This window comes from Falco peregrinus, chromosome 2 (assembly GCF_023634155.1).
Source record: "Falco peregrinus isolate bFalPer1 chromosome 2, bFalPer1.pri, whole genome shotgun sequence".
Taxonomy (NCBI): domain Eukaryota; kingdom Metazoa; phylum Chordata; class Aves; order Falconiformes; family Falconidae; genus Falco; species Falco peregrinus.
Window position 1 is genome coordinate 25,743,375 of NC_073722.1, and position 14,995 is coordinate 25,758,369.

Here is a 14,995-nt window from a genome sequence, read left to right on the forward strand (position 1 = left end):
GATTCAATATGTATATACTAATTTGAAACATACTTGGTGATTAAGGTTTCCAGTACTGACCACAGAAAGAAATGTATGCTATGCTACAAAGTGATAGAAGACATGGTGGCGTCAAATTCCTGCTTCAAAAGCCAGAAAGCTAACTGCCACAATCTGTTCTTCAAACATCAGGAGAAATTGTGCTGAAATTTTTATTAATAATGTATAAGAATGGGGTATGATAAAAACTTCTAGTGCTGCGATAGCATATACTTGCATTGCAATAAGTATGAAAAGTGAAGTGGTAGTATGTTGGAAGAAAAAAACAGGATCACTGATGTTAGAGCGGTTTCTTTTCACCTGTAGAGCAGACAGGTCTGGCTGCTTGCTTCTGCTGAAGATACTAAGCTTTTCTGGAGTGCGGTGGTTTCCAGTGCGTTTGGCTGCAAGGCCGGCATTGTTACTTAGTGCAAGAGGTTGACACTGCCCCACGTGAATTTAGTAACATGATTGTTATCTTTCTTAGGTGCAGCAATATCAGCAAGCTCTCCTACAGCAGCAGATCCTTGCTCAGCAGCAACAGCGGTCGCAACAGGCGCAGTCTCCTGAATATATCACTTCTCCACAAGATTTCTCGCCAGCCTTTATCCCTTACCCTGGGTCACTTCCAGTCCACGCTGGAGTGGTGGCAGATTCTCCCTATCCTGCAGTCAGGCAAGTATTCTGACATAGATGGACCCAAGGGTTACTTACTGCTTAAATTGCTAATCGTTATGAGTGCTGCTTAATCCTTTCCTCAGAAATTAATTGCTTCAGTAGTAAGGTATTACTTAAAGCAGTTGGATAGTTGCTGCTTAATGGTAAAGGATATTTTGGGAGGAAAGTATGATGCTTAACTTGGTAACAGATGGGCCTAGTACAACTTCTTAAAGGACCGGTCTTCCTGGAATAAGTCCATAAACCAGAAAAAGCGGAACCGGCTGCTAACCACTTTACTTAGGATGGTCAATAGTCTATGCTGAATGAGGTTATAAGTGCATGAAAGTCATCTCAAACAACCCTCTTAAGAGAGAGTTTATAGCTGGTGTGTATTTGCTAGGGCTTCTAACTCCTGTGTCTGTTGATCCAATTTAAGTACGTTAAATGGTAGGAATGCACCTTGTCAGCAGTGTGGTCCCTTTGCAGGGTCCTGTGGACTTACCCTAGCTTAATGAAGTGTGACTTGTCCATGAATTCTTATGAAAAACAGTGTGCGGATTAAAACCCCGTTCTTTTTCTGATTTAAAAATAAGAGAACCACAGATTTGTCCAGTTTCAATAATGTTATGAGCTAAGTTATATATTTACATAGATTCCTACTACATTGTATTGAAAGAGAAGTGCTTTGCAATTGTGGGCATGCTGCACTCTTTGGTGCAGTCAGTCTTGACAGAGGCTTTCAGTTAGAGTAGCTTGTATGTTTCTTCAGGTGCTGCTGCTGCCGTTCTTAGTCTCTTCTAAGTTGCAGCATGTTGAAAGAGTAAAAGGCAAAATATTTTTCTGCTGTTTGCTGTGACCAGTTTGGCTTCATCTCGCCAATCAGATAGTCTAATCCCTAGCAGAGTGTTGTCCTGTGCTTCTGTGCCCATATCTGAGACTTACTGGCTGTACCTTGACTGGATCTATTGCCAGAGTACTTTTGTCACAAATAATTTCCAATTTGGGAGTAAATACGTGTATTTCTAGTTTCTCTTCTGTGTGTTTGGCTGAAGACTTGATCCTGCTGTTTAGCTTCAAGTCAGTGACTGAGAGTTAGCAATGGTTTGCAATGTGTGAGGTCAATCTTTTAAACAAAAAATATGACTTTTTGTATTAAAGGAAGGGGTGATGAAAGTCTTTTCCTTTGATGTACTAAATGCATTGCGTTGCATTGTATCTCATGTTGTCCTCTCGATGGAAAGAGCCAGTAGTCTTTTTGGGACAGCAGTGCCCAAGCTGACAGGAAGGAGCCCCTTCCCCTTTCTGTTGTTTGGAAGAGATGGTTCCATGTGGAGCTGGCTGCAGGTGTGACCTGGGCATAGAGAGAGGACCACTTAGCATGCAGTAACTCGCTGATTGCTGCTTTCCTAGTCTGCTTCAGATAGAGGAGTGGTAGGTGTAACTTCCTAAAATGGGCACAAAAGGAAGAACACATCTAGTCGAAAGTTTCCTTATCTGTGTAGATAAGGCTAATACAAGCAGAGGCTGTTATGTCAACTGGTTAGGTTAATTGTACCAGTTGGATGGATGTAGGATTCAAAAAAACAAACTCTTAATGTGTCTGCCAAGAAAAAATAATTTGAAAATAAAGAGAACCTATGAAAACTTCATAGAGATTTAGTAGGCTTTTTTTTGAGGAAAACAAGGCAATCTCCTATGGCAATACAGAAATGACCACAGGTGAAATATGGTTTTTTACCCTTGCATGTCAACTTGATGAAGGATTCTGTGCTTTGGCTACAATTAATAAACTGAAAAATAAAAGTCCAGGGATTGCATACAGAAATTATGTGACTGAACCACATAGTTTGAGTGATCTGTTTTCCCTTAAATTAACTTTCAGATGGTTTTGGGATAAGCTGTTAATGCGTGTGTGTTAATTGTGTGTGGTATTTTGGCATAATGAAGCATGTCATAGATTTTCACCCTGATAAACAGTCCTATAATGTTTCTCTTTATTTGCTTTCATGAACTGACTTTACAGGCCAGGTATTCCTGATGCAGAAGCAATTGCCAGTTACCCAAAGCAGAGCATCAATAACCCACCTGATATGTCAGGCTGGAACCCCTTTGGAGAGGACAATTTTTCCAAGTTGACAGAGGAGGAGCTGCTGGACAGAGAGTTTGACCTGCTAAGATCAAGTAAGGGACACTTGAAGGCTTATTTTGCTTCACAGTAAATAAGGGCACTGTAGTTGCTCAGCAGTTCCAACACCTCTCTTGTCAGAGGGCCATGCAGTCTGTGTACAGAAAATTCTTTCTGAGCATTTGAGGGCAGAGTTCGGCCTGTCGTCTTTCTTTCCTTTCTGTTTTTGAAAATGTGTGCCATAGGAACTCACTGTCTAAAACTGGTAGTTACTGGCTCAAATACTGCAGAAATGGTAATATCTTAACTCTTAAATACTTCTTGTGTCACCTTGATTGTCAAGAAGCTCTCAACAGCAGAGGTATGTTGTCAGATAGGAAGAAAAGTTTGGCTGCTTGCGTTATTCCTTTCCAGCTTTTTTCTTGCACAGCAGAGCAGAAGATTCTGTGGGTCTGATATGTCCTTTGAAAATGCGTGAAAGAAAATTTATCTATTACATTATGTTAATGTTTTGTAATGTCCTTTTTGATGAGTGGCTACATGTAAGGGCTGCTTTATTGTTCTGATATGGCAATAGTTGAATAAACTTTTTCCTCTTGAAGTCAGTTATCTCAATGGTTTTTACTTGGAAATACTTTTTCTTAATTGCTTAACACATGCTTGTTAGATGCTCTTCCTAAAACTGGTTTTGTCAAGATCAGATTTATTAGTGAGACTTACAAGATGTGACAGTGTCAAAAACCAGATTGTAAATACTTGCCTGACTATCAGCAAGTTCCTTGCAATTAAAGATGCAGTAAAGTTGAATTTGAAGTAATTGAAGAAATCCCTATGCCTTCAATTGTCATTTTCTTCTTGGATTTATGTGTTCTTAAATGTAGCTAAGATGTGTGCATTGCTTGCTAATCTTGGAGGAGAGTGACTGGCTTCTTTTTGTGAAACTCTGGTTGAATGTTTTCACTTGTATTCCTGTGTTGACCAGATAAGACTCCTGGTTTTGAGATGTGGATGTAGCCTGCACACATTTTGCAGTAGAATGACTTGCTGCTAGCTGGGGAAAATTTATAATGTACCAGCTGAAAAATAAGCAATTCTTTCAGAATCCAAGTTTAGAGTTAGAAATTATTTAGTAGTAGAATTGGGTGTCTTTGGGCATGATGCTTCCAAATGAAACCTTAGAAGTCTTTTGAAGTAATTAAACTCTTGAATCTGGAGGTTAGCTCGAACCAAAAGGTCAGCACAACATTACCTATTTCCAGAATCTTTGACGGTTGGATTGTTGAGTGCAGTTTATAGTAAATTTTGAGATTGATTTGGTTAAGCCACATGTTTTGAACAAATACAAAAGAAGATAGTGACAAGGACATGTTTCAAGTGGCATTACAAAACAGCTGGAAAATGCCATACAAGAAGTATGCTTGCCTGGAGTAGCTCAATAGGCTTGTTATAGTGAGCTGGGAAAACAGAAAAAACATACATGCATTTAGGTTGTAAAAAAACCTTTAAGATTGAGTCCAACTGTTAACCCAGCACTGCCAAGCCCATCACTAAACCGTGTCCCTAAGCACCATGTCTACATGTCTTTTAAATACCTCCAGGGATGGTGTGACTCCACCACGTCCCTGGGCAGCCTGTTCCAGTGCTTCACTACTCTTTTGGTGAAGATGCTGAATTGCATGCAAAATATTAGACTTAGTAAAGGCTAGAATAACTTGGACCTACGTGCTGCAAATGGCTGTCTCAGAATCTCTAGGAGAAAGAACAGTTTACTATTGTAATTCAATTATCCATATAGGATTTTATACTATGTGTGTGAAAATAGTCTGAAGTTTTTAAAGACTGAGTCTACTTAGGCATGTTTTTGGCTCACCTCTTAGTAAAGATAATTCAGTGCACAGAGGAAGCTGGATGTGGTAATAAACTTCATATGCTGTATCAAAAAAGTAAATTTAACAGCATAGTTTTGCTTAGTAATAACCAGCATTAGGGTTTTTTTTGTCACTTGAATACAGAAAACATAAAAATAAAAATGAAAATACTGTCTTGACCAACAGTACACTAGGTGGCGGTCTTGTTTGTATGTGGCATGCGATGCAGGCACAGCTTTCCTTGGGCATTTTGGCTTGATTTTTGTTAGAGGTCCAGTGGAGGGGGAGCATGGCTAGTTTAATCTTGGGGGGGTGGGGTGGTGTGTTTGTATGTGCACATAGATACCTACATCAAAGACTACAAAGGCTTTTAACTTCATTTTTTTGATATTAAGGATGTTGTGCCAAAGACTGTATTAACTTCCCTTGTAGTGTAAATGTCTCTACTGCAGTCAAAGATTTATACTTAATTTTGTCTACTGGTACTTTCTCCAACTTAGGTGGATTAATGAGAAATAGGGAGATATATTGTACAATTAAGGCTTATACCTAGAAATTGTCTTTAACTGTGTAATACTTCCTGGAATTTCCTCAGACATATCTTAAGGATCAAGGCTTAATTCTCTTTAGATGTAGGTCATCTCTTTTGAGAGGAAAGCGCTGTCTACTACTAAGTAGGGTTTTTTTTTCCCCCCCCTCAATTTTTGGGTTTACTGTGAATCATTTTGCCGCCTAGAGGAAGGAGAATTTAAGATAGAGATTTGATGAATCGTTATATTTTCTGTATCTAAACCTGATTGCTGTCCTGTACTTTATAAGTCATGTACAGTATTATGTAAGTTTGTCTTTTTGCAATGTTACGTGGTTCTGAGCAGCATTCAAAACATACTTTCTTTCCACTTCCAAAAGCTTGGTTTGTATTGTTGAGCTGATACTTTATACATAAATTAAAAAAGCTTTTAAATGTCAAATGCTTTTAAAGCTGGTGTGTTCATGACAGTAATACATGAGTAATTAAATATACACAGCCTTTGTTACAGGATCAAGATGTCATAATTTGTCAGGCTAACATTACTGTTTGATTTCATGCATTAGATGGGTATTGCTGTGATGATTAATCACTTTGCCTTTAAAAAGGGAGCTAACATAGAACAGAATACCTTGCTTACACTTTGTGACAGTTTTCACAGTAAAAAGATGACAGTAAAAAGTAATGTGCAATCGAATGAAGATTTCTGAACAGAGGACCTTTGCGGAGAACTTAGATACAGAGTGTCCTGGTTTAACCCCAGCCAGCAACCCAGCACCATGCAGCTGCTTGCTCACCTCCCTCCCGCAGAGGAATGGGGAGGAGAATGGGAAAGGAATGTAAAACTCAAGGGTTGAGATAAGAACAATTTAATAGGTAAAGCAAAAGCTGTGCATGCAGGCAGAGCAAAGCAAGGAATTCATTCAGCACTTCCCATGGGCAGGCAGGTGTTCAGCCATCCCCAGGAGAGCAGGGCTCCATCACGCGTAATGGTTCCTCAGGAAGACAAACACCATAATGCCAAATGTCCCCCCCTTCCTCCTTTTTCCTCCAGTTTATATACTCAGCATGACGTCATATGGTATGGAATATCCCTTTGGCTAGTTTGGGTCACCTGTCCTGGCTGTGTCCCCTCCCAGTGTCCTGTGCCGCTCCAGCCCTCTCGCTGGCAGGGCCCAAGGAACCAAAAAGTCCGTGACTTAGTATAAGCATTACGTAGCAATGCTAAAAACATCAGTGTGCTATCAACGGTCTTCTTACATCATAGCCAAAACACAGCACTGTACTAGCTACTAAGAAGAAAATTAAGTCTATCCCAGCTGAAACCAGGACAGAGTTACAGGATGGAGTTCCTGGTTCATATGTACACTGTTGTTTCTCTGTTTCTGTTGTTGTTGTTATCAGTATTAATGAGGGTCCAGAAGCAACACATGATGCTGAGTTTCTGACAACATTGTGAAGAAATGAATCTCTTACAAAGAGCTCCTGTAAGAACTTAATCTGCAGAACTGGGAGCCAAGAAAAGGAGTCTGCTGTCTCACCGGGGGAAAAAAAATACCGGCACGGCCCTCACACTGGATTGCACAGATTCTGGTTAGGCCCAGAATCATATTGGTGCTTAAACAGAGATAGCTGTGGCTGCAAAGCCTATAGAGCTCTTTACCCATCTCCTTTGCAGTGTGTGCAGTGTGAAGGACCTACCTAGGCCATCCATGCAGGAAAGAGCTGTGGTTCTTACCAGGATTTCTCTGTGCGCAAGTGCTGCTCGCACTTCAGAAAGTCCCAAGAGAACTGTCTCCTGAGGAATCTTGGGCCTGTCATTTGCATGGAAACAGCTAGATTCCTTGTTTGTGGTTTTCAAAACCTCTGCTTTTCTATGGAAGGGTCTGCTGTGCTGCATGGTCGTGTCTCTGGCACAATCTGGGCTGCATTCGTATGAGTATTTACTGAAGGGAAAATGCCTCTGATCTTTGCTTTGAGGAAGTTGCATCTTAAGCACAATGAAGTCTAATACTGACTGTCATGCTGAATCTACTTCTGCTTGTGTGAAACTGGAGGAACCATTGCTGTCTCTTGTTCTCTCAAACACTCTCTGTTAAAGGGAAGTGGATCTTATTATGAGGTGGACAAATGATACTTGTGCCTCAGAAGACTGGAAAATGTCTCATCCTTTTCCAGTAGACTTAAATTTGATGAACTGACAAATTTTAAATTTTATTTTCCAGGGAAATGTATCCCAGTACATATTTATCTAGGTGTTACGGAGGACCTGAAACTTGTATTTACTCACTTTACCTAAGTTTTCTTGCATGCTGAGCATTTCAATCCATTTTTGTTTTCCAGTAGCCCTACTACTCAAGTTGGGAGGCTTGAAGTCGCATAGTCTGGCATGCCAGCATTTGCTGGGGCTCTCCAAAGGGTAGTTCAAGTTGTTGCGCCCTTAAAAGTTACTCTAGAGTTTGGTTGTCTGCAAACTCTGCAGCAACCAGTTGTCCTCTGGAGGCCAGATACAAGGGATAGTAGGGCAAAAGCATCCTGCACTCAGTCTGCATTTGTAAAGATGCAAGTTCAAGGTCGTATACATATCTTCTAAGAGAAAACAAACAAAAAAAAAAACCCCAAACCCAAACAGAAAAAAACGCAGGCAAAACACCCCCCCGAAACCCCACCCAACACCCACCAACCCAACGCTTCCAAAAAAACCCCCAGAAGCCCAAATCTTTCCTCCTTGAGGAGAGGAATGTGGGTATGACTGTTGAGAAACAGGCACAAGTACTGCTGTTGGGTGTGATATTTGGCAGCTGTTTGTGTTCAAGGCTCAAAGCTGATCGTATAAAACATAGAGCTGCTAATCTTTTGTGTGTGTCTGCTAGTATTCTCTTCTGCATGGCTGTATCAGTGTGGGATAACTTTGGGTTGGTTAGTATCTGCCTATGTCCATATGTGTGGGGTTACATTTTAAGTAGGGGTTGTCTGTCATGGCACAACTTCCACTTGTATTTCTTAGGAGAGTAATGGTAGGTAAGAGTAAGGCAATTCACGTTACAGGTGTTTTGAGTATGAACAGAATGCTTGTCTCTGAGAACTGGCATGTAATTTCAAAACTCTTGGGCTTTGTACATGGGGTTAATATGCATCTGTCTGGAGTAGATTAGCTTGCTGTTTAGTCCCTGGTGGTTATCTTTCTAAAGCCTCCTGGTTGCTCTGTTGAAGGACTGAATAGAAAATATGCAGGTAGCTTGATACCTAATTAGGGCACTGTTCAGCTGTAGCTCTACAGTGGCAAACTGTCAGGAAGGTTGTGCTGCAGATTGTTTGGAAGAGCAGCTGCTTGCTGTGAAAATGCTGTCTTCGGCATAGAGGATGTAGGATGTTAGCTGAAGGTGAAACACCTTGTCACAGTGGCATCGATAAACGGCTAATGGGCCTTGCCGGACCCTCCTGAATTGCAGTATGGTGGTTGTGCTGGATGATCTGCATCTGATCTAGAATAAGAGCTTAGACAGAAAAACTTGTATTTACTATTTACATTTTTTTTTTTAGTTTTGAATTTTTTACTGTCTTAAAAACCTTTTATGTCGCTCTTAGAAAGAAAAACATGGATCAGTCTCCTAAGGTCTGAAAACTGTACAAAACAGACACTACATGTCTGTTATATGACACTTGGATAGTTTTTAATTACTAACAGACATTACGCATTTAATAAAAAGTACTCCTACCTGTTTTGCTGTGATATTCAACTTTTCTGGTTTTGTGGCAAAGGCTGGCCAAAACTCGGATAAAATGAACAATTTTGTGTTAAGCGTAGTGATTCTGACTTTAAAACCTCAAGACCATGGAGAATTAATAGCTTCTATGACACAGTACATAGGCTGCATGTAATATGTAAGAGAGATTCTCATTTAAAGCATTCAATCAGCAAATACATGCTGCTCTTGGTGGGACAGGGGGATTAACAATAGGTTTGTGCAGGTGGATTTTCCTGAATGATTAAGTAGTAAGAATTCCAAGATGTAGGACATCTTTAAAGACATCCCAAAACCCCCTAATTGAGAGTATGTTCCCCCTCACCCTGAACAATAGATATCTTTGTGTAGGCGTAAGACCTGCCATTTTTATTTTATTTTATTTTTTGTTCTGTTTCATTTTGTTTTTTACAGACAGGCTGGTGGCCAGGAGAGTATCTTCAGATAAGAAAGTGGAGCCACATTCTGCTCCACAGAAAAATCCTCCTGAAGATCCCTTTGGTTCTGTTCCTTTCATTTCTCACCCAGGCAAGTTACATCTGTAACATCACTACCTCAGAGATGTATCTATATCTAGATATATATATACACATACCTACATATATATATATGTAAGTATCTGTTGAAGTATGTACATCTGGTTAAATAACCAAAGAATGATAAAGGTGTCAGCTGCCTTATGAGAGTATATGGGCTGAAGAGATACCTTTTTTAACATGTTGATTACTTCGAATTAAAAAATACTTCTGCATCTAGCTCCTGGTACTTGTACAGTGTACAGACTGCGTAGTCTTTGCAGCACAATTACATTGGACCAGTGGAGTGTAAAATCATTTGCATAGAAACAGGAACGCTTTTACTAGAGGCAGAGTACTTGCTGAGACCAAATTTTGCCGCTTCCCTGTAGTCTGCTTCCAACTATTGTTGCTTTTATAGTTCAGTTTTCCAGCAGAGTTAAAGATGGTAAGCTTGTGCTGCTCTGTTTAATGCATAGTTGTGGTGCAAATTCAGTCAAAATGAACAAAATACCTTATGTTGTCTGTGCATTTGGGGGGGGGTGGGGTGTCATTACTGTGTTCCGGTTCAGCTTTGGCTGTTTTTACCTTGGATGGAAGTAAAAATAACACTGTATGTGAACACTGACTGTGAATGTGACTGCATCATCCAACAACCTGATCACCAGTTTTCATATTTGCTTGATCAGCACTTCAATAAAGTTTTTGGGTACCTGTGGTGAAGCAAAGCCTACGTGACAGTTAAACAGTAAAAAGTTTCAGTTACTTACAGTACCTACCGAAGTTTTGTTGAGAGGGCTTGTGTGATAAAGGTGCCTTAACATGACATTTAAAAACTATCTTTATAGAAGTTCAAAAGCTCAGATAAATGCCTTAAAATAAATCACGGGGGGTCAACCTGAGTTAGCATCCATGTTTCCTTTCTCTTTCATCTTGTGCTCCTGAAGATCATCTGCTAGGGCTACTTAACGTTCACAAGTGCTCTTGTGCTATACACGGTGAAGAGTGACCAGGATGACACTGTTGTATTCTGCAAGACAGTTTGTCAAAATACCTCTGCATCCATGTCTGCTCCTGTTGTTAGGAAGGCTAAATTAATTCTGCTTAGTCTGTTACTATTCTTGGTTTCTCTTTGTTCTGCTCATTCAGAGAGGACAAGTTTACGTTCTGTAGTTCAATACAATGTGAAAGCAATTCTTAAGTGAAGAAGTATTTGCTCTATAGGTACAGTCTATAGGTCGCAGTTTGGAAGGAATTACCCCGGAGCCCTCATTAAAGAGGTTGCTTTGTTTTATAGATGAGCCTAAATTTAATGTGCAAAATGAACAGTAATAGTTACACTCAATCTGAGATGGTGACTATCAGGTGCTTAGTCTCCTGTTTCAAGTATTCATACCCATGTGTCTAGGGATTATTTTTTCTTTACTCACCCGGGTCTTAGAAATAGACTTGCTCATTTCTGGTTTTCAGATAGCTATAACATAGCTTAGACTGTAATGAATGGCTTTGCTATATTATGTCATATGTTTAATTTTTGTTACTTGGAATCCAAGCTTTGATTTTTGATATACTAAAAAGTAAGGGGAGATACCTTCTCTTAAGGAAAAAAAAAAAAAAAGGGAAGAAATTCAGTCATGGCTATAAAAGCAGACAGCTTGAGAAATGCTGAGTTGGTTGTGAATGGTGTTATGTGTTTCACTGCAAAAAGTACATTTTTCAATAGTCTTTTTTTGTACTGACTCATAACTGGAATATAAGCAAGTGTACGTACTGGCTTGATTTCAAGGAGGTTGTTACTATGTGTTGAGTGAATTACGCTTGGCAAACAAATCTGATATGATAAATCTTTAAATACGAAGATATGTTTTTTTAAAAGCTGGTTTGTTTTTCCCACATCATTTTTCTTGGGAATGTTTTGAAATGAGGTGGTGTAAGATGACTAAGAAAAGGACAATGGTGTTGACTTAGACATATTTTATTTCTAGTTTAGGGCTTTCTAGGGCAAACTTGACAAATGTCCCTAATATTTTTATTTCCTCTTGTAATTAACACTTCTGTTTATAATATGTTCTGTCTGGTTGGTTCCTTGTGATTGTAAAAGATTGAAATGAGAAGTAAACCATATGTGTACCTTACTTGGGGCATCAAAAGGAAGATGACTGAACAGAAAGTGAACAGAGGTTTAATACCTTGAGTGCAATTCCAGCATTCACATGAGAGACTGTCTTGATATAGTTAGAGCAGAAGTTTCACTTCCTTATTGTAATGTGTCTACAGTGCAAATATGGAGTGTTAGTGCTATTCACCCAGGCTTCTGACTACTGAATTTTGACTTACTGAATTATGATGAGAAGAAATGTTGATGTTATCAATACAGGGTATTTAAAATAAATAAAAGAAAATTTTACTTTCCTACAAAGTGACAGTTCGTATTGAAGATGTGTCGTACTGTAACAACATTTGAGTTGGAACTGTGGTCTTTTTCTGATTTTTTTTTTTTTTTTTGGGGGGGGGGGGGGGGGAGTGCCATATTTCTCAGGTTCATAAATGTTGTATGTAGCTGAGTAGAGTCATCCAGAGTGTATTGTTTTGGAGGCTTAAGGGTTCTCTGCTGAAAGCACTTGACTAAATACTAAACTAAGTTCTATCATTTGATGTGCGATAGCAGCAAGAAGCTGAAGATCATGTATCATCTTTTGACATAGCACTTATTTTGTTGGAGTAATTTAAGTTAAATTGTTATCGGGTTCATTTACATATGTCCGGGAGGTGACACAGGAGCAAGGGAGATGCAGAGGTTGAAATGGGAAACCTTTTATCACCACTGGAAAGGACCATGGGCTGCTGTGAGTTGTGAGCCCTTGGGATTTCCCCTGTGGAGCTGAGAGTGCATTTCAGGCCACGGCTGCGACAAGGATCACTGGGGAGGAGAACCTGGAACTGGCTGCAGTAAGGCTGCTTATCCACAGCTTCTGTGCTTATTCTTCTCAGGTGGGAATGGAGAGCCAGCAACAATGTGTATGTCACTTGACATGCTATGCTGAGGGCACATAGTGGTGTCAAAGGAACTAACGTACTACTGGGTTCCTCTTGCTGTAGTTGATAGGAAAACAGTGTAGAAGCACTTAGCGTTATTTAACTTGGTGTATATCCTGTTAAAAGCATTTTCACAAGTACTACGTGTAAACTTGCTATAAACGCTATTTTATGCCTAAATTTTTGTGGAAAATAGTAATGGCTTAGAGTTTGAAGCGGCTGGAAAAGGAAATCGGCTTGAGAAAGAATTCCAGTGCTCAGTCTGATAGAAAAAAACTGTAACATTGAAAACGTTTTATGAAAAAGAGAGAAGAAAGCACAACTGAATAAGCCATTAATGGAGCATTGCGGACAGGCACCTAACGTGGAAAACAGATTCTGATTCTTGAATGCCTGAAACACTGGATGGTGACAATGGAAAAATTGGCTCCTGAGGTTAGCATTTTGGAAAGGAAGGGTTTACCAGCTTGCACTGTAACATTCTTTGTTAACATCGAGTGTTTCAGAAACTCTGAAGAGACACACGTTTTCTGTGGTCTTCAAATTATAAGAAGGAAATTTCAATAATATAGTACAGTTTGTACTCAGTGGCCTTTTGTCACCTTATGTTTGTTTACACTATTTCTTTCTGGGGTTAAACTGGGCTAAATTCATTTTGCTTCCCTCAGTTCAATACTGGAATTCATAAAGTAATAAAAGATCTGAGGAAGCTCAAAATGGATGCGGATGGACTGTGTGAGAAGTGGAGATGTTGGGAAGCCTTGATTGAAAATTCTTGCGAGTGCTGACGTGCAGCTTGTCTGGTAGGCATTTCTCTCCTGTGGAGAGTCTCAGTGAGCTGCCTCTTGGCTTGCCTTGCTGGGATAAGGCTCTGGTTTAGGTCATCTATTTAACTGTTCTACTGAATGTTTGTAAAGCTCACCACCTTCTGTACTGTACACCTGGTACTTCTTGAAGTCACTGCTGTTTTTTCTGACACATAGGTAAGCCCTTCCTAGTTGCTGCATGCGTGTTCGCTGTGCGGAGACTGGGGACAAAAGCAAGTTTAGTTCTGTAGCAGCTTCCTTTGGACTTCCAGACTTCCTGCACTCGACGACTTGGTAGTGTCTTTAAATGATCATTATAGGCATTTGTCTTGGAATAAGAGCAATTTTGCGGTGTGGTATGTAACTTGCTAGTCACAGCTGTGTGGGTCTGGCAGAAAACCAGCCAGCTGAGTGCCAGACAGCAGGACAGTGGAAATCATCTGGAGACTGGGATACACTACATCCTTGAAAGGACTCTGCTGCAATAGTGGATTATTAGCATTTGCTGTGTTACAGCAGAGAAGTGCATTCTTCTGGCATGAAGAAATGTGGGTGACTACTATTCATTTAGTTACTCTTTGGTATACTGCTTCTAACAGGGTTTCAAATCACTGCAAGTTTCTGTACCAGGGCTTTGGAGCCCACAGACTCCTGTGCGGTCTGGAGCCTTAAGTGAAACACGACTCACTACAATTTAGCAAGAAATTACAAACAGGAGAAGAGAAGCAACCAGAAGACCGAAGTGAACTTTCCTCCACAGCACTAGAACAGCTCATGCCATCAGGTCATGTTTCTTTGGCAACTGATGTTCTTGAATTGTTTGTTTAAAAGATGCCCAGACCTGCAACTTGATATGGCTGTTGTACAGTGTTCCAGACTGAGGTAACTTGACAATTAAAATAAGTTCATATCATTATTTGTACTCACCGACAAAACTGTTTATTCTGTAATATTTCCTTGGCTCTGGTTTCAGGTATTCATACTACTTACTGAATACAGGTTCAGGATCTTTCCCTGTGTCAAGATAACCTTTAGACTTTAGCTTCTCCAGATAACAATTCCAAAGTAACTTGAACTTATTAACCCATCACAGAATAAATGGTATGTGTGGGCTGTGCAGTGGCGTGCTTTTTGTGTCCAAAGTGATTCAGTGTTTTTTAAAAAAAATTCCTCCCCCACCCCTGTCTTAAAGCAATGATGGTCACTTTTCATCTTTTTTTTCTTTATAACATGCGTCATCCTGTAGACTAACTATTTGAAATAATATCTAAGCAGTAGATGCCAGGCAAAAGTGTGGTGTTCTCCCATTTTTGTTCTTGAAAATAAAGGTGGTAAGCAGTGTAAATCCATTACGATATTCAGCAGCTGCTGCTCTGGCTGTTGTCAAAGGAATAGCGCAGATTTAGTTGCAGCATGCTGGTAATCCTTGGGCCTGACATGTGGCAAATTGTTCTGAAATTATGGTGGCAGTATGTTACCAATTCAAAGAAAGCTTAAAGCTCTTATGCCCCACTCTTTTGCCACCCCCGCAATACCCTAAAATGATGAACCAGCAGAAGGCATGTAATTACTGCAGTTGTTAGAGGGAATTCATCCTCTGATAATCGGATGTCTGGAAAAAGAACATCAGAACAGAAAATTTCCTTTAAGATTGGGATCTTCTTATACGATTAAAGATGTTCCACCTGGCTC

General features: G+C 39.9%; 1 protein-coding gene across 5 annotated transcripts in view; it reads left to right on the plus strand.

Annotated features, from left to right (window-relative positions):
* The window catches only part of BMP2K (BMP2 inducible kinase), a 65,870-nt gene that overhangs the window by 39,983 nt on the left and 10,892 nt on the right, over positions 1–14,995 (plus strand). For all 5 annotated transcript variants that reach the window (XM_055797427.1, XM_055797428.1, XM_055797430.1 and 2 more), the window contains exons 13-15: positions 506–693; positions 2,702–2,859; positions 9,361–9,474. In XM_055797427.1, the coding sequence (XP_055653402.1) occupies positions 506–693; positions 2,702–2,859; positions 9,361–9,474 (460 nt within the window). The remainder of the gene's footprint in view (positions 1–505; positions 694–2,701; positions 2,860–9,360; positions 9,475–14,995) is intronic.